This window comes from Carassius auratus, chromosome 8 (genome assembly GCF_003368295.1).
Source record: "Carassius auratus strain Wakin chromosome 8, ASM336829v1, whole genome shotgun sequence".
NCBI lineage: Eukaryota > Metazoa > Chordata > Actinopteri > Cypriniformes > Cyprinidae > Carassius > Carassius auratus.
Genome location: NC_039250.1, coordinates 9,521,540 through 9,547,472, shown reverse-complemented (window position 1 = coordinate 9,547,472; position 25,933 = coordinate 9,521,540). Strand labels below are relative to the sequence as shown.

Below are 25,933 nucleotides of genomic sequence, written 5' to 3'. Positions count from 1 at the left end.
GAGTAGGCAGGAGAGAGAGAGAAAGATGGAAAGAGAGAAATGCAATATGCTTCTCAGCTCTCCACTGATCGTCTTCATGTTGGTGTTGTAAATACTGTAACAGTAAGGCACAAGGTTTAAAAATATATATTGCTAAGTTGGAGCTGTGGCCTAATGCCATCCGACACGTTGAGTTTGGGGTGCTTATGTGGGTGACACAAGTTCAAGTTCCTTTTCCATTCATTGTCATATAGATGGTGCATATAGGCTGCAATGTGTGTCAGCCAGGAGAATTTTTGCTCTAGTGTTGTTTATATTGCAGTAGATGTGTTTATAGGTCGGACCATTTGAATTTACAAAATTACTAGGTGTCCCAAAAAAGGCAAAGAACAACTTGTTGTTAAGAGGTTGCTGTGTTGTGGTTGTTAGTTGAAAATTATTATTACAATTATTTATATTTAAAACTTAAAAAAATATTTATAGAACTATTAAACTTGTCACATTAATAAAAATATGTTGAAAGATGTTTGTGTTGTTACTTTGTGACAACTTCAATCAGAATTTAGTTTTTACATTTTTGTATTGTTTAAATAGTTAATTGGTTCATTTGTTTCTTGCACAATGCAAAGATGTTTTTATACTGATCCTACACTTAATTATATCTTTTGGTGTGAGTCTTCAATTTCTGCAGTTTTGGTGCACATTTTAGTTATTTATTTATGTATTTACCTTTTCATTTTCATTTCTTTGCATTGCATTTTATTGCATTGCGTTGAATAACATTGCAGAGTTCTCCATATCCATGACCCGTGCTTGATTCTACCAGCTCATAATGTGATATATGATTTTGGCCATGTTCAGGAAACCTGTTTAAAAAATGTATACCACTAATGATGCAGAAATTACACAGTTGCCCAGTTTTGAGTGTCTTTGCCTGGTTTGGGCCTCATTTGATCTGCCTCTGAGCTTTTTCCAAGGCCGTGGAAAGGAGAAAATGCCCAACAAATGTTTATTTTTGCTGGAGTGGTTGGTGTATTTGTGAGTGCTGAAGCTAAAGGAGTGAAAGGAGCTCTAAAGAGAAGAAATTACATCCACACATGTCTGCAGGGAAACAGGCTCGTCTCTAATCTCCCTCTATTGCTGAAATCACTATTTCCTCCTGGCATTTCCTTCCTGGAAATTTGTGCTGTCATTGGGTGAAAATTGTGTCCAGACTCTTCTAAGTTCTCAAGCCAGAATGTCCATTGGAATATTTGTTCAATGAACCCAAATTTAGTTAGGGAAACTATTTTGGGGCAAGCTATTTTGGACATTAACATAGCTAAATAAAGCAACCTTACCATTTTCTAAACACATGCAGTTGAACCTGATGAGGGTTTAGCAGTTTTTTTGGACATAATTTCTTGTGTTTGTTTGTGCAGCTTGGTTTTCTGTTTTTTGTCAGCCTCAATTTTTTATATTCATTCTTTTTTCTGTCTTTTTAGTTTTTAGCTGTAAATCTTTGGAAAGTTTACTCAGTAACTGTATCAGTTCTGTCAGAGTCGACTGATTACAGATGTGAGTGTGTGTACAACGAGTCTCTCAACTTCCCAATTACTGCACTCTGTCTGCGTTCAGCTTCTCCCAGTACAAACCTTTAAATAGCTGGAAATAAAAACATATTATGTTCCGCTGTAGCTATTGGGTTCAAAAAATACGTTAAATCTGGTTTTCTTTTTCAGGACATTTCAGCGAGAACTTCCACTCTTAGAGGATGTTTTATAATCTTTTTAATTAAGCTCTGAAGCAGCACAAGGACTGGGCAGTTTTTGTGTTTCCCATGTCAGAAAAAGTGCAAACACAAATGCTTAAAAAAAGCTTTGCTATCAAACTATTGCACTAAAGCAAACAAAATTATGTTCAAAGCATCATTTGTTAATGGATTCAGGTATGTTTGGGACTTTCTTTTCTTCCTTTTTTGATTTCTGTTCATCAACACCAATGCACTGGCAAAGTAAATGATATTGTAATAGTGCTGGCTCTTGTGTAAGTTTTTCTGATGGATTTCCTTAAAAACTGCACGATTAGTTGCATTTATTGTTTGAATTCTGCATTGTTTTTCACCTAAGGCTCAATTTTGGCTCTCAACACACCATTTGTGGTCTTGAGGGTAGTGTTTTGAGGAAGGTGTTAAGCTGTCTAGAGAGGCTTGTTTTAGATTGGAAGACAGTAACGTTTCTGGTGTTTCAGGAGATGGTTTCTGTGGAGCAGCTGTGAGAGTTTAAGAGCTTTCACTGCCGTGAGCTGCAGAACTGGCTTATCGCATGAGATCCACAGCATGCCGAAGTCACGTCTCATTATGTTCCTTTAAAACCTGCTCACTGCTCGCAGCGCAACCAGACCGGGGAGCACTGTGTTTTTTCTTTCTTTTTTTCCTTATTTCTCTCTGTTTGAATTACTGTGGCCAAGCAGCCCTTGGCCATTTCTTTCTCTTTCTCTCTCTCTGTGGTTGCATTATGCCTAAGCAAAAGTGACACGCTGGTAACGATGTCATGCTATATTGATGCCACAGCTGACATCATTCAGCTTGAGCCTGAGTTTCATTACTTTGCCATAAGCGCAAAACCCTTCTATTGAACATAAGTTCATTCTCATGTGGGGATTTTTTTTGGCTGATGATTATCACAGAACTGTAAAGCAGCGCTCTCATTATGACTGTTTTATGCACACACACGCACAAATGGCCACGGTGGTGCACGCAGAGCTTCGAGTCTTGTTAATGATAATTGATAGATGCGCATGTTTAATGTTCGGTTGGGGTTTTAGTAACATTTATAGCACGGTCTGGTGCTAGTTTAGGCTTTTAGAAATGGTCAAATATGGAAGTAATTAGTCAGACCAAATGAATGCCGCACTAAACGGTTAAGGGACTGCGGTTCGCAACGTGCCTGGGAGGTACATCTGTGTGTGTTGTTGTTGTTGAAAACTTACCACTGAAAGTGAAAATAGTCAACAAAACATAATTGGATAAATGATGACTGCACATGGGGCTTCGGTGAAAGATGGAAACAATGGAGGATTGTGGGTGCAGTAGAAAACCCTGTACACAATTAACTGTGAAATCTGTTTCAATATCATCAAGAGTTTTTTTTATATATATAAAAAAAAATTATCTGGAATTTACGTTTTCTCTTTTGGTAAACAACAATGAATAGGGAAAAAACGCTTTTCAATAAATGCGTCAATAGAGAAAAGAGCCAGGATGATTCATTTCCCCTTTGTGCTTGAATTGAACTGCAGATGTGGCTTTTGTTGTCAGAAATAGATTTTGAATAAACGCATGAATAACATCCTTTTTTCCTCTTCTTCCCCAGGATGAATTTCATCCGTTCATCGAGGCGCTGCTGCCCCACGTGCGTGCCTTCGCCTACACTTGGTTCAACCTGCAGGCCCGTAAGCGCAAGTATTTCAAAAAGCATGAGAAGCGGATGACCAAGGACGAAGAGCGTGCCGTCAAGGATGAGCTCTTGGGTGAGAAGCCAGAGGTCAAACAGAAGTGGGCATCGCGCCTCCTCGCCAAGCTCCGGAAAGACATCCGGCCTGAGTGTCGGGAGGACTTTGTGCTGTCCATCACAGGGAAGAAGCCTCCAAGTTGTGTCCTCTCGAACCCTGACCAAAAGGGGAAGATGAGGCGCATCGATTGTCTGCGGCAGGCAGATAAAGTCTGGCGTCTGGACCTGGTGATGGTGATTCTGTTCAAAGGCATCCCGCTGGAGAGCACGGATGGGGAGCGGCTGGTCAAAGGCGGCCAGTGCTCCAATCCCATTCTCTGTGTCCAGCCTCATCACATCACCGTGTCCGTCAAAGAGCTGGACCTCTACCTCGCCTACTTTGTGCAGGAGAGAGGTGAGTTTGCACGACTGCTAACATGTTAACGCATCCTCGCCGGTTCAATACGGAAGGAGCGGATGATTCTCGGAACTACGCTGTTGCTGAACCGTAACGGCAGTACTGTGAAGTCGTGTTGTTCCAAGTTACAGAGAAGCTTAGGCTTGTGGAGAGGCTGTTTGGTGTGAGGCGTATATCACAGATAGATGCTCTGGCTCGTTCTTCTGAGAAAGCTGTTGACTCATCATCCTGTGCTGTTGATACCAGGGGCGCCAAATTTCGTGTGCAGCTTTTGCTTGCAGGCCTCAGAATGCATCGTGAGGCACCGCACTAGTCAACATTTTTAAAACCAGAGCTGTGCTGTCAAAATCACCGACTTGTAGTTGGTTTTAACCAAAGAGACAGGAAGAAAGAGTTTAAGACATAAGCGGAGCCAGCACTGTGAATCATTTAAAATAAGTGGGTTTGCACTGTCAGGTGGGTAGATGTTTCAATTTACTGGATGTTTGTCTTATAAATGGAACTATGAATGCTGTTAGGATACATTCGGGCTGATGTACAATTTAACCCTGCATTTATCATTCCTGAACATTATGCTTTAGTTTCTGATAAAGTTGACACCATAATCATTATGCAGGCATTTGAAGAACACATTAATTAATTGCATTGATGCAAACTCCTTACCTTTCAGTGACAACTCACTTTTTTGAGGGGTGTCTAAAAATTTAGGACTGTGCAATTAATCACATGTGATTGTCATGCACATCTCGTCAGTAAAGCCAGTTCCATGATTAGTAGTAAATCTCCATCTCCTGCTTTCAGATGGAGCGACATATAATACACAGAGCCATGGATCACTGACAGGCTTAGGCAATATTGCGTTCATTATTGCAGGCAATTCGATTTGCGATAATGAACGCGATATGTAAAGCAAAAATCCCCCCCCCCAAAAAAAATCAGTGTGGAGCATGCCCCCCCGATCTGCGCAATGTTTTCCCCTTTTTCCCCTTACCTGTTTGCATCTCTATAATTAACTTTACTTTGGGCTTTTTTTATTTCACAAGGATGTATTAAATTGATCGAAGTGACAGTATATAATGTACATCTTTAATGTTACAAAATATATATATATATATATATATATATATATATATATATATAAAATAAATGCTGTTGTCTATATACATTAAAGGATCCTGTAAAGAACTGTTTGTTGGTTTTCAAAAAAAATATAAAGCAGCACAACTGTTTTTAACATTGATAGTAAGAAGAAATATTTCTTCAGCACAGAATCAGCATTTTAGAATGATTTCTGAAGAATCATGTGTCACTGAAGAAGACGAGTAATGGAAACTCAGCTTTGCAATAACAGGAATAAATTATACATTTAAATTTAGGCTACAAGTAAACATAATGACTCATCCTTTAGTTTGTAAAAACAAACAAAAATTAAGTTACTGTGTACACTTCAGCCTGAATAAACATTTAAAATGCACATTTTCTAGCTTGAGGTTACCAGTAAGCAACATGAAAAGTATGTGATGTAATTGTCCATAAAGCAAACTCCACCCACAAGACTTAACAATTACAGCCGATAAACCGTAACCTTAGGTTCATCCACATAGAAAAGTAGTCAGACCTTGGAATTATGATTCAAACAATTGAGTAACTTAAACAACAAAAGTTTTAACTGTGAATCTCTTAAACTTAACTACAAGCTCTCACTGAGCTTCCGGTGTATAAGTATTACTGTAAGTGCATTTTCCGTTCGCTTTTAAAAACCAAAGTATGACTCAACAATATTTTCTGTGGTAATTAACAACATGCTACAGATGATGTAAATATAACTTTGTAATACCGTTTACTCGTTCACAGTAATTCAGATATGACTGTAGAAGTTTAAGATGCTCAGTCTCGGTGACAGCATAGTGTGCGTATATTAAGTATGTGCATTGCTTATAAGTTCAGTTGAGGGGTCAATGTGACAGGATGAAGAAGTGTGTGTGTGTGTGTGTGCGTTCAGAACAGCAGCAGTTAGGGTGACTCAGCCTTCTGTGTATGTGCGAATGTTGCGATGGCATCTCTCTGTAGTCTGTAATGCATTATGTGCTCCAAACCTTTTATTCAGTTAAATCCCAATCTCTGTGTTGTAGGAATTGTTTATTCTCTTTTCTACTGCACTCTAGATCTCTTCATATACAGAAGAGTCAAATATGCACCTTAAAGAGGTCATCGGATGCCCATTTTCCACCATTTCATATGATTCCTTAGGGTCTTAATGAAAAGTCTTTAACATAGTTTGGTTAAAATTTTTCAGTGGTGGTGTAAAAAATTTTTTTATACCCTGTCAAAAACAGCTCTTTTCGAAGCAAGCCATTTTGTAGCATTTTCCTTTAAATGTTAATGAGCTCTGCTGACCCCGCCTCTCTTCCGAGCCACTTTACAAACATTACAAAATATATTACAATTTATAATAACTATTTTCTATTTTAATAGATTTTGAAATGTAATTTCGTCCTGTGATGCAAAGCTGAATTTTCAGCAGCCATTTCTTTAGTTTTCAATGTCACATTATCCTTGAGAAATCATAATATGCTTATTTAATATAAAACATTTCTTGTTATTGTCAATCTTGGAGACAGTTGTGTGGCCTTCATACAGTTTGTTCAGGATTCTTTGATGCATTTATTAGAAATATCAATTCTTTGAAACAATTTAAATGTCCTTATTATAACTTTTGAACAATTTAATGCATCATTGCTAATTAAAAGTATTACATTCTTTAAAAAAAATCTACTATGACTTTTGAACATTAGTGTATGTGAAATGTTTCTCCCACCACTGACCTGGGAGGAGGAAATAGACCCATTCCACACAAAATGTAATTCTTTGGTTTAATTCATCTTTTATTCACCAACTTTTATGTTTATTCATCTGCTGTATAAAAACAGTATCACATCAGCATAAGTGCTGTAGATGCTGGCCAAGCATTTGAAAATTATTTTAGTTCACAGCTGCAGCCTGCCTTTCTCTCTGTCTTTCGCTCCCTTACTCGATCCTTCTTTCTTATTTCCACCCCTTTTGTCCCTCCACCCCCTTAGGCGACCTTCACCCTCAGTTGTCTGGGTCAGACAGGCAGCCCGCATGTCACCTTACCTGCCTAATAGCCTACAAACTCCTTGCTGTAAACAGTCCGATAAGGAACTGCATCCATTCTCCCTCACTCCTTCTAACAGAAGCAACGCAGAGAGAGAAAGAGAGGGAGTGCAAGGAAAGGAAAAGGAGGAGTGGCCAAAAGAAAGGCGAGAGTGAAAGAGGCATACAGTCAGCATTTGCGCTTAAAGGCACAGGGCCATCTTTCACTTGCAAGGCATACTCAAATTCCCTTCATCTCAGGGAAGTTGAACAGGACTGGCTGTGTTTTTGCAGCAGCAGCTGTGTGTTAGTGTGTGTGCGCTGAAACTTTCAGCTCTGTTTCGATATCTTTGCTAATGGAGCGAAGAGCGGGGTGGGGCAGGGGTCCCGCATGGAGGCCAGATCGAGAAACAGTGGCCATTACTCTTACTGCCCTCCTTCTCTCATTCAACAGGCTATTCATTTCGCAAACGCTTCAGTTGCAAGTCTCTCGGGGTGAAACGGCTCCCTCGAAAGATGATCAAATTAATTACATTTCTGAAAGATTAGGCTACGAGCCTCATTAGAGATATAGGATTTATCTAGCTCTCCATTTTCAGGCCGTATTGGTTTCCAGCAGGGGTCACGTGACCTGGCTGGTGCCCCAGTCCTCCTCTGATCTTTTTTTATAACTCCCAGTCTCTGAAGCTTTTGCTGGGACTATAAATATTACACTTGTCAAAACAAACAGACAAGATGGTGGTTTGACCGAACCGGAGCACACGGCTGGTTTGGTGGCACTGGAGGTGTCTATGGCCGAGGCTCCTTTTTTAGGCCTCAGTGTCCCGCCGTTTGAGGAGGCACTAAAACACATCAACTCTTTTCATTTGTTTCACGTGTGAGAATGGACTGTAAGTCAGCCGTGCAGAAAGATGCGGCAAACACACACGTGTGCACATGGACTTACACACACACATGTTCAGTAAACACAGAGGAGCTGGAATGTGCTCCAGTGCTCTGGCAACGGAAATTTGGGAGGGGTGGGAGAAAGAGGGTCAGCTCAGGTCAAGTTCACAGTGCTGTCGCCTCCAACAGGGGGAGGTATTCGTTATGCTTATCTTCTTAAAGGGCCAGCGCCTATTAAGCATAGCAGCACATATAACAGTTTGAAGAAAATAACTTATTTTTGTTGTGCTCTACAGGTATGTCAGTAATAATTACTGTTGTAAGTTACTTATAACGATACCGTTAATGTCAAATATACAGTTAGTCCATAGATCAGACAAAACAAAAAAACTGACTATTTAAAAAAGTATGCTAAATGAATAAAGAATATTTGTATGTGCAGATAGTCATGCTGAAGAACATAATTAAAAGGTTTTTAATTTTGTAGCGTTCTTGTGTTGCTGTCAATAAATCAGATGATGTACAAACCAAATGATAAAACATTCAGATTTTCTTTACAGATTTTTTTCGTGAAAAAGTTTATTATGATAATGAAAACGGAGCGTTGAGCGTTTCCACTATTGCTTTCAGATTTTTGGATCGCTATGTAAAGCAAAGATATCATTATACATTAGGAGTGACAGTCAAAGGTGTGATTTCCTGACACAAAACAAGACCTGCTCGCTTGCGGCTGAAGCTTGTGGGTCTCATGTAGAAACATCAAAGTGTGCCAACCCCACAGAACTTTCTTTTCACGCTTTACTGTTTATTTACGTGTTTCATTGAAAGACCTGCTATTTACAGTAAATAAGTGCTAGCCCAATCCTCTGGCTGCTTTCTGAGCAGTGTTTCCTAAGAGAGAGCACTCTTCCGAAAAGAGTCTGACATGCAGCCTCTCTGTCTGAAGGGAGAAATCCTTGGAGTTGGAATATGTCGATATTCATAACATAATGGAGCTTTGATTCCTCTATGTGTTCTATGATATCAGCTTTTGACACTGTTATCTTAGCTAAGCTAAACACTTCCTCTGATGCATGAAGCTCCTATGTGGTGTCATTTTAAAGTAGCTCATATCAAAAGTAATATACCATTCATAAATCATGTTAATAATGGTGTTCTTTACTCAGTACCATTTACAGTTCATGGTACAGTTGTGTACAGTCATTAGTTGACATATCCTTCACTCTCAGAATTTTTTTTTAATAAAATCTGTCACTTGGGTGGTAAACTTTTGTACCTTTTAGGTACTGATATGTCTGCTTAAGGTAATAATATGTACCTTTAAGGTATTAATATGGACCTTTAGGGAAAAAGGTTTACCTTTTTGAAAAGAAACAGGGCCAATAGCCGCATTTCCACTGTCTGGCCAGTGCGAGCCAGGGCTTAAAACGTGCCGGTGGGGCTAATAGCCTCGGGCCAGTAACACCGTGGCCAGAATAGCGCAGGGTTTCCACAGTCGAGACTGGAGCTCTGCTGCGCGTCACTAAAACACTCCTTTACGCACCTCTCAGGAACAATGTCACGCAACCTCATCATTTCAGCAACATAGAGAAGTTATCAGAAAACTAAGAAATAAGTCACTGGAACATGCGCGATCACACAAACATGATAAAAGCGGCCGTAGCATGCTTTGGTAAATATGCAAATTCAAAAGCATCCATGTTTTACTATAGAATAAGTGAAACATTGATAATAATGAATTAATTTACCAGGACTCAAAATTAATCACACAGAAATAAATGTATTTCTATTTTATTTATTTATTTTTAACGCTTATGAAAATAGCCTGCTTATTCAGTCGAGTCTGTTTCTGTTTATTTGTAGCCACAGCCTATCCATCACATTTAGAATTCTAGACATTTGAGAATGTGAAATAGAATATCTCTATTTTTATAAAAGCTCCCGAAAATAAAACATTATTATATTTTTATGATGAGCTACGTGGAGCTAAACTCTCGAGACGGGATTTATGACAGATAATATAAGTTACTAAATAATTACACGATTGTCATCGAAAATAAGAAGCTGACATCTGATTTCCTCATATTTACCATGTTTACTATGGTAATGTTAATGCCCAGCGTGCACAGTTTTTTGCATCGCTTATAAATATTTCTGCATTTTATGTTGATTATAATTCACATCGGATCAAGTTATTGCAAACACTCGCTGCTGACTGAAAGTGAGTTTTATGGTCAACTAATTTAAAAAAGTGTTTAATGCCGGTGTTATAGCTGCTTTCTGAAATGATTCGCAGCGGAGACTCTCTATTTTATTAAAAGCTCCTGAACAAAAATCATTATAATATTTTGATGATAGGCTATGCTACGTGGAGCTAAACTCTCGAGACAAGACGACAGATAAAATATGTTACTTAATAAATTCACAATTGTGATCGAGAATAAGAAGCTGACGTCTGATTTCTACAAGTGATTGCATTTACCATGTTTACTATGATAACGTTAATGTTTAGTGTGCATAGTCTTTTGCATTGCTTATAAATATTTCTGCCTTGTATGGTGATTATATTCCACATCGGATCAAGTTATTTCAAACACTCGCTGCTGACTAAGAGTGAGTTTTTAGCTCAACTTATTTTAAAAAGTCTTTACTGGTGTTAAAGCGGTTATATTTCTGTAATAATCCGCAGCGCAGACACTCTCCAGACATGGAGAAACTCCGCCTTTGTTCATTACCCCTTCTCTAGCCCCAGCTGGCCCACTTTGGTCCAAGGTTTTCATCGGGCCAAAAAACCCTGGCCGTTGGCCCCGAGGAAGCCTCGACGAGGCACGATCAAGCCCCGGAAGTGAGAGTGGAAACGCAACTGACCCTGTCACGCACTAGCACGCACGGTTTAAGCTCGACAGTGGAAACGTGGCTAATGACAGCTTTTATACCTTTTTCTCATTCCCCCTGCATAATCTGTAAAAAGTCAGGCATTTTTTTAAAGAGGAGATACATTCTTAAACTAAAATAATACAAAATATGGTTTACATTTATTTGTACAGTTATGACAATGTTATTTTGCCAAAACAAAATCTAAATAAAATGTGAACAGGAGATTCCAGATTACATTAAAAAAATTGTAGTTAGTAATAGTAACTAAATCCATCACGTTATGATCTAATAGCAAGTATTGTATATTTGGAATGATATTATGTAATCCATCTTAATTAGTTACTACGAGGGCTGTGAATCTTTGGCAAGGCAGCGATTCGATTACGATTCATAGGTTTTCGATTCGATTCAAGAACGATTTTTGCAAATTTAGAACGATTCAATTCGATTCAATTTACAATTCAATTTGATTTGATTCGATTCGATTATAACGATTCGATTCTGCATTCTTTAAGTGCATTCACAGGATTATTTAAATGCTTCTACTAAATTATTTAAATACTTAGTCAGGGGGCAAATTACAGTAGCATTTATGGTTAGAGAACCATAGGTTAGAAAAAAAACAACTTTTGTCCATTGTTAAATGCTAGTTTAATGATGCGACATGGCATACGTAAAAATGTATGTTAGCCAAGTTTTTAAAAAAGAGCTTAAAGAGTATTATGTATAAGCTAAAATTTTGCCACACCAGGGGCGTAGCCATAATTTCAGAAGTGACAGAAATGTCAAATACAATCATTTTATGTATGTAGCTTATATAATAATAATAATTATAATTATAATTATTTTATTGTTTTTTTACAAGGAAATATCTTCTTTTTTAATTACTTTTAATTAGCTGTAATAAATCAAATACACTGCTTGACAATAATCAATCATTTGTAATCGATATTTGTTTCCTAATGGCAATTTTATGATTGTTTTATATACTAGGCTACATTTAATTAGCAATTATTTAAATTTTCTGCACAGAATTCTGTACTATAATAAATGTCAATAAGCACTGCATAATTCATAAATTGTTTGTGTTTTTTTTTTTTGTTTCATCAGTTCATTCTGCTTTTATTCAGTTTAGCTGCAGATATAGCCTGGCACGTCTATTGGAGCGAGATCGCTTCTCTTTCAGTGTGAAAACGTCTTCATCTCTATTTAACTTTTCCTCTCCATCAGCGAATGATTCTGAGAGAAAACGCGCCAGATGTCTGTTTGCTAATGAAACAAACGCTACTTTCATGCATCTGATTATCAGATAAATCTTGCGCTCTTATTTCAAGGTCGTTGTTAATGCTGTGGTTAATTTTAAAAGTTTCCTCGTATATTCGGTTCATCCGCATTGTTTAAAAACATTTATCATTCAATGGATCTGTGTGTATGATTTAGACACTTACATTTCTGCTCTGTCCATGCAATAAATACAGCTGTCGACGGCTCCGGTAACTCCGTCGGTAAGATGCAGAGAGCCATTAACAAACTACAGAAATATAAAACTACTTTACGTTAGCATTACTGGCCACGAGTCCTATAGATCACACGTCAGCTGCGTCAGAGACGAACGGAGCGCGAGCGCAATCCTGGGACAGTCTCAGGCGGTAAACAGTGGAGCGCGTGAAGGACAGATAAGAGGCACGATTCACAAACACTCTTCAAGGTCTCCATTAATTTGTGCGTGTAGTAATTTAATGTGCATACATTTTGAAAGCATTGAATCGCTATAGGAATCGCGATTCATTCGATTCTTAGCATTTTGAATCGATTACTGTTCAAGATTGGCGATTCACGATTCAAAAATCATGTTTCAAGATCGATGCATATGAATCGACAGGGTTTGTAATCAATGCATCGAGAAAACGAATGAATCATTACACCCCTAGTTACTACCTAGCATTTTAAAAAATAGTTTTTAAAAATTTTTAAACAAATTTTGCACATTGTGCAAAGGGTTTGTAAACTTGTAAAATAACTGTACATGAACATTTATCACCATGGTATATATACAGTATTTCTGTAGTTTTCCATAGTTCCATCAAATCAATGAAATGATAGCCAAGAGAGATGAGAGAGACAAAGGCGAGACTGAGCAAGCCGAGCAAAAGACGCACAGAAAGAAATAAAACCGCATGTGATTAAATCAAAGAATGTATAAATTCACTAGATTGATATAGACGTGAATTTTATGTGAGCAAGAGATGTGTGCAGAGGGAGGTCACAGATGAAAGTCAGAAGCATTGCAGCTCTATGGTAATCAATCTGTCAGATCAATGTGTGGGGCAGCTGGGCAGAATACAGCTGATAGTGCTGACGGTTCACAACACGTTCACCGCTCCGCTCCACGTGAGACCACAGCGGGACAGGCCATCCAGAAAGCTGCACATCCACCAACTAGTACATTTTCAATCAGAACCCAAAGTCAACTCTCACTTAGTGGAATTATGAGATCTATTTGTATTTGATGAGTAAATAAAATGAGTATTAGAAATTGCAATAACTGCGTAAGAACCTGATAAGTCATCTACAGTAATTTTCTTGGACAAGCAGATTTAAATATTATTTTAGAACTTTGTTTTCAACACTTCATCAATTTGTTGCTTAATTTGGCCTCATATGGCTGTATTGTCTAATAAAATATTCTAACTGTAAATATTAGCGCTAGGCAATACGACAGGATGATACACATTACTGTGCAATGCATCCATATTAAACAACATATTATGGTTAACATCAGTCGATCAGTAGCATGTGCACGTACTCCTCATGACCTCACATAACCTCCTGAAGAGTGCGGGTGATAACCAGACACGGCTCCTTGCTGATTAAACAGTGACTCCCTGATAAACCCCTTGTGCATTACTGTATCTCAAACCGCTGTTTCAGGTCACCCTCGTTCCGCCATCTGGAACTCTTCGCATTTTTGTTTAGTGGAAATTTAATAGAGGCCACCTGAACTATCTGAGCCATGTAGGCCTAATTTACCAGCTGTTTGTGTTCACAGAACCTTGAGTGCATGTGAAACTCTGCTTTAATTAGATTTTAGGACATCTTTTGGAAAATCTTTATGATAAAGTTCAATTATTTAAGTTAATACATTAGACATAAATTTCACAACATTTATTTTTCTAGGTTAATGTTAAATTTTATGTATACTAAGGTATGTTTCACATTTCAGGCTCTGCACACACAAAAAAAAACATTTTTGATATTTACAAAAGTTGTAAATATTCATGAATGTACTTCAAAATGTAATTCAATTAATGTTATTTATTTGTAATTAATTGTAAAACTTACTGGAAATTTCTGAGTGAAAATTTCTGTTTTTTAGTGTATGAATTAATAGTGAGCAATGGTTTATTTATGAAATAACATGAAAATAATAAATACTATAACTGTGCTTATTCATAGTATATAATTTATAAGTAAATTGGTTAAATTATTAACAGTTTGAACCTTATTGTACAGTGTTAAGTGCAGTATCATTTACTGGGCATAATCCAGCCTTTTCAATAGAAATCCATGCGTTTGGGAATTTAGCATGAGGACGAAAGATTTCCCTTCATGGATTTCGCAACAGGCTTAGGTTTTTCAGGAATTTGTCCCATTGACCAACAGAAAATTACAGTGCCAATCCTTAATGCTTTATAAATGTATTAAAATTGTAAAAAAAATATATATATATTTATAATATTGTTTGTTTGTCATCTATTTTAAAATTCTCAGTATAAGATTTTTTTTTTTTTTTTTTTTTTTTTTTTCTAATCCAGTAGCAAGCATTTACAATTTACGTGAACATTTATGTGAATGTTCAAGGATTTTAAATTCCAGATTTTTGGCCCCCACTGTATTAATTCATGAATGTACAAGGACTTGCATGTGCGTGCAAAAGTGGTGTTCTTGTCCTTGACTTGACAGGGTGTTTGTGACTGGCGGGCACACGTTTTAGTTTGCTTTATAATGAAAGGAAAGTGTTTACATGATACTCACTGTTTGCGACTCCCTGTCTGCCGGTCAGATTCTGCTAGACCACTACTAATTGGAGTATGTGTGTGAGAGAATGAGAGAAAGTGTTTGAGGTTCTAGGGGGGTCGGCCTCGCCGGGAGTGTTGGATTACTGGCTCTTTATGTCAGAGAAAAGGTGGAGGGAGCGGATGAAGAAGTGCAGGGAATCTGTTTGAACCTTCCGGGAGATTGAATAGAGCGAGTAGGTTTGTGCGTGACAGACCGACGGTGTCCTCGAGCCCTATAAAAATTGTTCCTCTGAAATGCTGATGCCCCAGCTGTTACAGTGCAGATAGACAACTCCACAGACGTAACCCACCCTGTCTTTGCTCTGCCAGGCTGTGTGTGAACGAGAACGTCAGCTTCATTTCTCAACCTCAGCACAGCTGCCAGTGATCACTATGACTATATCACAGGACTTGCACTGAGGGGCAGTTTGATAAACAGTTGCGGCATTTTTGCGTGTGATATTTTATTGTAAAAATGCATCTTTATTCACTGTTATTGCATTGTGGCTATATGCTCTAAATTTGAGGTTTAAAAAAAGTTCACCCAAAATTTTTAATTCTGTTATTTACTAACACACGTCATTTCAAACTTGTATTTCTTTTGCAGAGCAACAAAAGAAGATATTCTGAAGAATGTTTCCCTACATATAATGAAAGTTAATGGGGTCCAAAATAACTTGCTTTTGTGACATCATTAGAACACAGATTGTTAATGCATTAGATCATGAACTTCACAGCATTTTTAATTTAGGTTAATGTTGATTTTTATATATAGTGTATATGGCTTTGTTCTAATTTCAAGATATACACTCATGATTTTTTTTTTTTCAAAGTATAATTGAACAATGAACAAATTTATATTTATAAATTAACAAAACAGTAATAAATTATGAATTTTCTTAGTTCATTTTTAGCTCTTGATACCTAATGAATTCAATATTAATTTGAGAAATTATTAACCAATTAAAACCTTATCATACAAAATTATGTTTTTATCACATTTAACACTGTTCAGCAAATTTTCACAGATGAGTTTAGTCATTTCTGTAGGAATCAATGCGATAAACATTTTGCATAAGGGATTTTCTCACACAGATTTTGCAAACGGTTCAGGTTTTTTCACAAATTTGCCATGTTGACCAATAAAACAAACAAACTATAAAAAACTGGGATGAGGTCCAAAACCGTACTGGAGCTCTTTGATTTCATTGTCTGTAGAAAACCACACAAACACACTTATTAAAATAAAGTGAACTGTTCTTTTAGTTTAAATACTAAAGAAACATTTTATACAAAACTGGAACAATGAATAAGGTGCACTTCTTTATGTCAAAATACCACATGCAAAAGTATTAGTATACATGATGGAAATTATCAGTAGTTTTATTATGTATAAAACTTTAATTAATTGGAATTTTTTATATAAAAATGGAAAAATTTACTCATGTTGCAAGTCAATGCAAGGTGCTACGGTAAAAATGTTTAGGGAATGAAACTGAAATTTTCGACTGAAACCAGGTACATCAAAGTGTCATCATTTGCACAGATTTGAAAGCTTTTTTAAGTTTGGTTGGAATCCCCTTGATTTAGTGTGCTTTCATATATGTCTAAACTAATGCGTTTGTGACCACAAATGGGAAATTAAATTGGTATCATTTTCCATCTTGACTCAGATGGGTGCCTGAAATGACGACAACGGAAGCCATCCCCCCTGAACAGGAAGTGACACTCTCATTTTTCTTTACCGTTTAAATGCCGTTACTGAAACTCCTTTGCGATAAATGAAACTTGAAAAATGCGCATTTCGACACACACTGACGCAAGTGTCTTAACTTTACAAGAAGCTTTTCTTTGTGACAGCAGCGTTCTGCTTTAATGTGGTGTGTTGTGACAAGACAATTGCAGACATGTTGTTCAGCCTGAAAATTCCCTCTCTTGCTACCATGTTTTAGATGAATTGATGAGTCAGGCGATTCGGCTTGTCATTTACCCTTTGAGGGGCTTCCTCTGATTTCCCCCTGACGTCTCTGAGGTTTTTGGAAGTCATTCGCTTTTGCTGTTTTGGAGATTTTCATGGCCTCTGCATGCCGCAGCATGCTGCATTGAATCGCTATAGGAATCGCGATTCATTCGATTCTTAGCATTTTGAATCGATTACTGTTCAAGATTGGCGATTCACGATTCAAAAATCATGTTTCAAGATCGATGCATATGAATCGACAGGGTTTGTAATCAATGCATCGAGAAAACGAATGAATCATTACACCCCTAGTTACTACCTAGCATTTTAAAAAATAGTTTTTAAAAATTTTTAAACAAATTTTGCACATTGTGCAAAGGGTTTGTAAACTTGTAAAATAACTGTACATGAACATTTATCACCATGGTATATATACAGTATTTCTGTAGTTTTCCATAGTTCCATCAAATCAATGAAATGATAGCCAAGAGAGATGAGAGAGACAAAGGCGAGACTGAGCAAGCCGAGCAAAAGACGCACAGAAAGAAATAAAACCGCATGTGATTAAATCAAAGAATGTATAAATTCACTAGATTGATATAGACGTGAATTTTATGTGAGCAAGAGATGTGTGCAGAGGGAGGTCACAGATGAAAGTCAGAAGCATTGCAGCTCTATGGTAATCAATCTGTCAGATCAATGTGTGGGGCAGCTGGGCAGAATACAGCTGATAGTGCTGACGGTTCACAACACGTTCACCGCTCCGCTCCACGTGAGACCACAGCGGGACAGGCCATCCAGAAAGCTGCACATCCACCAACTAGTACATTTTCAATCAGAACCCAAAGTCAACTCTCACTTAGTGGAATTATGAGATCTATTTGTATTTGATGAGTAAATAAAATGAGTATTAGAAATTGCAATAACTGCGTAAGAACCTGATAAGTCATCTACAGTAATTTTCTTGGACAAGCAGATTTAAATATTATTTTAGAACTTTGTTTTCAACACTTCATCAATTTGTTGCTTAATTTGGCCTCATATGGCTGTATTGTCTAATAAAATATTCTAACTGTAAATATTAGCGCTAGGCAATACGACAGGATGATACACATTACTGTGCAATGCATCCATATTAAACAACATATTATGGTTAACATCAGTCGATCAGTAGCATGTGCACGTACTCCTCATGACCTCACATAACCTCCTGAAGAGTGCGGGTGATAACCAGACACGGCTCCTTGCTGATTAAACAGTGACTCCCTGATAAACCCCTTGTGCATTACTGTATCTCAAACCGCTGTTTCAGGTCACCCTCGTTCCGCCATCTGGAACTCTTCGCATTTTTGTTTAGTGGAAATTTAATAGAGGCCACCTGAACTATCTGAGCCATGTAGGCCTAATTTACCAGCTGTTTGTGTTCACAGAACCTTGAGTGCATGTGAAACTCTGCTTTAATTAGATTTTAGGACATCTTTTGGAAAATCTTTATGATAAAGTTCAATTATTTAAGTTAATACATTAGACATAAATTTCACAACATTTATTTTTCTAGGTTAATGTTAAATTTTATGTATACTAAGGTATGTTTCACATTTCAGGCTCTGCACACACAAAAAAAAACATTTTTGATATTTACAAAAGTTGTAAATATTCATGAATGTACTTCAAAATGTAATTCAATTAATGTTATTTATTTGTAATTAATTGTAAAACTTACTGGAAATTTCTGAGTGAAAATTTCTGTTTTTTAGTGTATGAATTAATAGTGAGCAATGGTTTATTTATGAAATAACATGAAAATAATAAATACTATAACTGTGCTTATTCATAGTATATAATTTATAAGTAAATTGGTTAAATTATTAACAGTTTGAACCTTATTGTACAGTGTTAAGTGCAGTATCATTTACTGGGCATAATCCAGCCTTTTCAATAGAAATCCATGCGTTTGGGAATTTAGCATGAGGACGAAAGATTTCCCTTCATGGATTTCGCAACAGGCTTAGGTTTTTCAGGAATTTGTCCCATTGACCAACAGAAAATTACAGTGCCAATCCTTAATGCTTTATAAATGTATTAAAATTGTAAAAAAAATATATATATATTTATAATATTGTTTGTTTGTCATCTATTTTAAAATTCTCAGTATAAGATTTTTTTTTTTTTTTTTTTTTTTTTTTTCTAATCCAGTAGCAAGCATTTACAATTTACGTGAACATTTATGTGAATGTTCAAGGATTTTAAATTCCAGATTTTTGGCCCCCACTGTATTAATTCATGAATGTACAAGGACTTGCATGTGCGTGCAAAAGTGGTGTTCTTGTCCTTGACTTGACAGGGTGTTTGTGACTGGCGGGCACACGTTTTAGTTTGCTTTATAATGAAAGGAAAGTGTTTACATGATACTCACTGTTTGCGACTCCCTGTCTGCCGGTCAGATTCTGCTAGACCACTACTAATTGGAGTATGTGTGTGAGAGAATGAGAGAAAGTGTTTGAGGTTCTAGGGGGGTCGGCCTCGCCGGGAGTGTTGGATTACTGGCTCTTTATGTCAGAGAAAAGGTGGAGGGAGCGGATGAAGAAGTGCAGGGAATCTGTTTGAACCTTCCGGGAGATTGAATAGAGCGAGTAGGTTTGTGCGTGACAGACCGACGGTGTCCTCGAGCCCTATAAAAATTGTTCCTCTGAAATGCTGATGCCCCAGCTGTTACAGTGCAGATAGACAACTCCACAGACGTAACCCACCCTGTCTTTGCTCTGCCAGGCTGTGTGTGAACGAGAACGTCAGCTTCATTTCTCAACCTCAGCACAGCTGCCAGTGATCACTATGACTATATCACAGGACTTGCACTGAGGGGCAGTTTGATAAACAGTTGCGGCATTTTTGCGTGTGATATTTTATTGTAAAAATGCATCTTTATTCACTGTTATTGCATTGTGGCTATATGCTCTAAATTTGAGGTTTAAAAAAAGTTCACCCAAAATTTTTAATTCTGTTATTTACTAACACACGTCATTTCAAACTTGTATTTCTTTTGCAGAGCAACAAAAGAAGATATTCTGAAGAATGTTTCCCTACATATAATGAAAGTTAATGGGGTCCAAAATAACTTGCTTTTGTGACATCATTAGAACACAGATTGTTAATGCATTAGATCATGAACTTCACAGCATTTTTAATTTAGGTTAATGTTGATTTTTATATATAGTGTATATGGCTTTGTTCTAATTTCAAGATATACACTCATGATTTTTTTTTTTTCAAAGTATAATTGAACAATGAACAAATTTATATTTATAAATTAACAAAACAGTAATAAATTATGAATTTTCTTAGTTCATTTTTAGCTCTTGATACCTAATGAATTCAATATTAATTTGAGAAATTATTAACCAATTAAAACCTTATCATACAAAATTATGTTTTTATCACATTTAACACTGTTCAGCAAATTTTCACAGATGAGTTTAGTCATTTCTGTAGGAATCAATGCGATAAACATTTTGCATAAGGGATTTTCTCACACAGATTTTGCAAACGGTTCAGGTTTTTTCACAAATTTGCCATGTTGACCAATAAAACAAACAAACTATAAAAAACTGGGATGAGGTCCAAAACCGTACTGGAGCTCTTTGATTTCATTGTCTGTAGAAAACCACACAAACACACTTATTAAAATAAAGTGAACTGTTCTTTTAGTTTAAATACTAAAGAAACATTTTATACAAAACTGGAACAATGAATAAGGTGCACTTCTTTATGTCAAAATACCACATGCAAAAGTATTAGTATACATGATGGAAATTATCAGTAGTTTTATTATGTATAAAACTTTAATTAATTGGAATTTTTTATATAAAAATGGAAAAATTTACTCATGTTGCAAGTCAATGCAAGGTGCTACGGTAAAAATGTTTAGGGAATGAAACTGAAATTTTCGACTGAAACCAGGTACATCAAAGTGTCATCATTTGCACAGATTTGAAAGCTTTTTTAAGTTTGGTTGGAATCCCCTTGATTTAGTGTGCTTTCATATATGTCTAAACTAATGCGTTTGTGACCACAAATGGGAAATTAAATTGGTATCATTTTCCATCTTGACTCAGATGGGTGCCTGAAATGACGACAACGGAAGCCATCCCCCCTGAACAGGAAGTGACACTCTCATTTTTCTTTACCGTTTAAATGCCGTTACTGAAACTCCTTTGCGATAAATGAAACTTGAAAAATGCGCATTTCGACACACACTGACGCAAGTGTCTTAACTTTACAAGAAGCTTTTCTTTGTGACAGCAGCGTTCTGCTTTAATGTGGTGTGTTGTGACAAGACAATTGCAGACATGTTGTTCAGCCTGAAAATTCCCTCTCTTGCTACCATGTTTTAGATGAATTGATGAGTCAGGCGATTCGGCTTGTCATTTACCCTTTGAGGGGCTTCCTCTGATTTCCCCCTGACGTCTCTGAGGTTTTTGGAAGTCATTCGCTTTTGCTGTTTTGGAGATTTTCATGGCCTCTGCATGCCGCAGCCTCTGAAAGAAGAAAGCTATGGCTGTCAACAGATTCAATAATTCAAAGTGACTAATTTGTATTATTTTTAAAGAAAAGAAAGCAAACATTATGACAAAAGCAACACTAGTGAACATATAAAATGTATATGTTTTGTGTCACTCTGTCCAAACGCTGTTGAATAGCAAAATTGCCTTCTGGATAAAATTTTCAAAATTGTATTTTTGAAATCTGCTGTACAGTACTTTGGTTTATCACACAATCCCACAGTGGCTATAGTTAGCTGTGCTGTCTGAATTATGCTGTACATTTTACAGTTACTCAGCTAGGGGAAGGTGATGAAAGAAACCAAGTATATAGTTCTCTCTCTCTCGCTGTCTGACTTTGAAGCCGCTTTGGTATTGCTCCATGGAGGCATGAGATCTTAAGGCTGAGGGATGTTTGACAGAGAGCAACAGATCAAAGTGTTGAAAGAGAGAAGTGACAGATGAAAGACAGAGAGGAGAGGGAAGGCCAGAACCTCCCAGGTCAGAGACTGACATCCTCTTTTGGCATCACATACTATCCTCATTTCAGGGCCCAAGATAGGACTCACACACTTTCACATACACATAATTATACATGCATAAAGCCATGATACATGCATATGAATATGCACATGGGGCCTTTCTACTATGCAGTACATTTTAATGACCCCGTCATACATATTTCAATATATTGGATGGAATTTTACATTTTAAAGGTGCAAATCATATTAGTATAGTGAGCGTAGTGGTTAATTTAAATAACTGAATTATTCTTTAATTATTGTTGAATAATTCAAGCATAAGGGGGGTTTTTTGGCATTCAATTAAGTATTTTTTTATTTTTATTTATTAACTATTTTGGTATAAGCAAATGTTTATTAATGTAATTATTATTAATGTCAAGCTTGTCAGTTCTGTTAGCTTTCCATTTTGTTCGTTGTTTGCAATAATGCCAGCCAACTTTTTAAAACACCATTTTTTTAAAGATTAGCAAAGAGTTTTATGAATTTTGTGATTTAATTTATTAAATATTTAGTTTTACTCTAAAATATTCTATCTCGTTTAATAAAATTGTTTCAATTATTATGATACCACTGTTATTTAATAAATATGAAATAATAACAGTTAATCCCTTTAGGCCTCTCCTTATTTAGTAAATAGATGAATCAAATTGTAATTAATGTAAAAATTAATTAAAATGCCGGTGCTTGGTCAGAGTACATTTCTGTATGTCTGATCAAAATACTTCCTTAAATTTCAAAATACTTCCTTAAAAGACTTATAAAGTTCAAAAGGTGCTGTGTAACAAGAATGACCCAAATCGGTTCACAGTGTTTGTCAGATATTGACACTTACTTCATTTTAGGGGGATTTATAAAATGTCTTTACCTGGAGCCAAATGAAAGAGAAAAGTCAGATGTAGTTGTTCATTGATTGTGTGATTGGTTTTGAAAGGTGCCGTTGTGTCACATCTGATGCCTGTGTGTCTGTTTCAGGGCACATGGTGTCTGTGTAGTGGGTTGTGGCTTTAAAATGTCTTTTCTGCCTTGCTTCGCTGCAGCAGAGACAACAGCTTGTTTGCCCCCCTCTAACCCAAACCACACACACAAACATTCATTTGTACTCATTTCTTCACAGTATCACCTATGATCAGGATGAGTGGGGTTTTACATCTGTCGTAAGCCGAAGTGAATTATACTAATTACTAATTTGCCATTTAGCTTGCTTGCATCAACTAGTAGACTTAAAGAAGACTTATACACAACATATTCATAATCAGGTTGTTGGAAGGCCTAGATGGTTTTAGGGAAGGCATGTGTAACTAGGCTCCACTAGATGCATTTCTTGGTACAAGTGTTTGTGAAAAAAATATTTTAAATATGTAGATGGACCGTGCAACACCTGATTCCCCTAACTGTCACTCAACACACAACTCTTAAAGTTTAGCCTCTTTAAATAGCTCTGTGACAGCATTGATGCCTCATAAGTCTTTGAAATCCTTTCCCAGAAGTCCTTTTTGGGTCTCATGCTAATGATTGCTTCGTGCGCTGTGATTTACACTAGGGAATCCTGGGAGAACTGTAGTCTTGGCCCAGTTTAGGCGCCGGGGTCCTCATCACCTCTCCATTGCCTCTGATCTAATCCTCCCTGCCCTCAAAGGAAGCAATTAAGAGGCTGCCTTTAATCCCCACAGTTAGAGAGGGAGATTGCCCAGTCCTTTGACGGCCAAATGATGCATAAGTGGTTGTTTTGGAGTGGGAGCCCCATTTGAAATCGCCTGTCCAGACTTTCTTGAGTGGGTCAGACTGTGAACTTCAGCCAACTCCGTTTGAAGTGAAGTGTGTGTGAAGAGTCAAGCGTGAAGCAATGACTGTGCATATCAAACTTGACTTAGGTATTGATTCTCTCATAAATGTGTTTCAGTAGTCGATTAATGGCATTTTTACAGCATTCACCTTTAGTCTACATTTAGTGGTGAAACAAGGTTTTGTGCAATAGTTGTTCATTGTTTTTTACTGAACTCAGTTTCATCCATATATGTATCATTTTTTTGTTGGAAACACTGCTGTCAGCCTCTGATTAACTTGTGCAGGGCTCTTGATGGCAAACTTCACTGCACCGCACAGATGGGAACCATCACTCCTCCTTCAACCTTGCTTGTCTTCCCATTCCTGATATTCACCACAACTCATCCCTTCTGCCATTTCCATTATCAGTCATTTTGTATGATAATGTGAGTTGATCCTGAGTTTTGACCAGATGTTCTGTATGACGGCTGCTTCTACAATGTCTCGTTCACATTTTCCAGTTTAGACATCATTTGCAATGGCAATGTTTACAACAGGATATTGCAGATCCTTGAAACCAGATATTAAAAGGGCTCTCCTTTTTCTTTGTGCTTTACTGATTAGCATTACCTTATCGGTAAAATCAGCTGCCCTTTCCAGTCCATGCTGTCCATATTGCCTGATTCATGGTTCAAACCACATTATATGTTAAAGGAAGTCAAACTTAATTAACGTCCTTTGCGGACTTCAAATGCAATTACTCTAGCATGTGGCTCCGCCTCCTCACCCTCTAATGCTTGGCAAGCATCCTGTGAGATCTTAATCCATATCCTTTGCTCATTTTGCAACACAGGGCTTGAGTGAAGTGCACTTCTTACTGTTGGCTTGGGCAAGAGCAATCTGGTTCGTTGGCATGATGTTTTGCAACTGTCGTTTTAATTTACTGTACCCCGCTCTGCAGCAATGCTGAGTTTTTCACAACAACTTTCACAAATTAAAACTCCCATCTGACATCAGTAAACTGCTTTGATATCTCCTCACGAATCCACACCAGATCAAATCCACATTTGATTCAGATGAAAATCTCTTTAATGACATTATTAAAAGGATAGTTCACTCAAAAAAGTCATAATTTTCCCACTTGTATGAGAGTCCTTCTTCTGTTGGAAACCAAAAAGTTGACGGTAGCCATTGACTTTCAAAGTATGGAAAAAAATACTATAGAAATCAATGGCTACTGTCAGCTGTTTGGTAATATTCTTTTAAATCACTTATTTTGTGTTCAACAGAAGAAAGCAACAAGTGGAAGGTGAGTAAATGATGACAGAATTTAAAGTTTTTTTTAATCCCTTTAAGCTTTAGTTCAATCAAAAAATTATTTTCTGTCATTATCTACTCACCTGTATGTCACATAACTGTTGTTGTGTTTTCTTTGTGTGATGAATAGACCAAAATCAGAGCCATTTTAGGGCTTTCGCAATGCATATTTCTAGGAACTAGCCAGAATGGTGGTTCCTAGAGAACCAATTTCCTCTTCAGGCTGTTTTCCTGGCTGCATCCGCACCGGCAGCAGGAACTCAAAAGTGGCTGAGAGCGACATCAACCAGCGAATGGAGGATGCCGTGATCTGAGCTGTTTTTTGTTGTCCGTTGTAAGTTTCTTGATAACAAAGATGGAAGGTAAATGTACAACAAACCTGTCTAAAACTCCTGGGTCAATCAGCATACAATAACATCATTGATAGTTCCTATAGAACTGTTTTAGAGCCTACTCTGATGTAGGAGCTAATTTAGTTCCTGCATTTCAATAATGCCCCTTTTCAATGATATTCTCTTGATACACTGCCGTTGTCAAATCAGTAATGAACTTGGAGCCAATTTACACCACACTGACAGACGCATCAGTCTGAGTACAGTATGTTACTTCTCAGTATTTGCAAGACCTGACAAATGCAAATTCAACATGTTCATTCAATGAAGACAAGCACCGACCAATGCCAGCAGACACTGACAGGGGTAACACACTGATCGGACAAAACCTGACGAATGCGTCTGACCCTAGGTGTTCTCTCAGAAAGCTTTTTGATTGACATCTCCTCACTCTACCTATCTATCTCACTCCCATGTGATGATTGGCCTGTTGAGAGATTCTAACCTCTCTCAATAGGGAGCTGCCATTCTTGTCAAAGCAGCCCTGAGGTCAGATCATGGGCAGCGTTTTTTGGTCAGTCGCCCTGTGTGAGAAACTTAAGGTCACATGGAGGGTTTTGATCATATTTTCCTTTCCCCTCGTTGTGTTATTTTGGTTTCTCTCCCCGTTAACTTCCATCCTTTTGTGCTTTTTTCT

At 37.2% G+C, this 25,933-nt stretch overlaps 1 protein-coding gene across 5 annotated transcripts in view; it reads left to right on the top strand.

Annotated features, from left to right (window-relative positions):
• nfic (nuclear factor I/C) overlaps positions 1-25,933 on the top strand; it is a 100,582-nt gene that overhangs the window by 22,860 nt on the left and 51,789 nt on the right. For all 5 annotated transcript variants that reach the window (XM_026269592.1, XM_026269591.1, XM_026269593.1 and 2 more), the window contains exon 2: positions 3,333-3,864. In XM_026269592.1, coding sequence (XP_026125377.1) covers positions 3,333-3,864 — 532 coding nt within the window. The remainder of the gene's footprint in view (positions 1-3,332; positions 3,865-25,933) is intronic.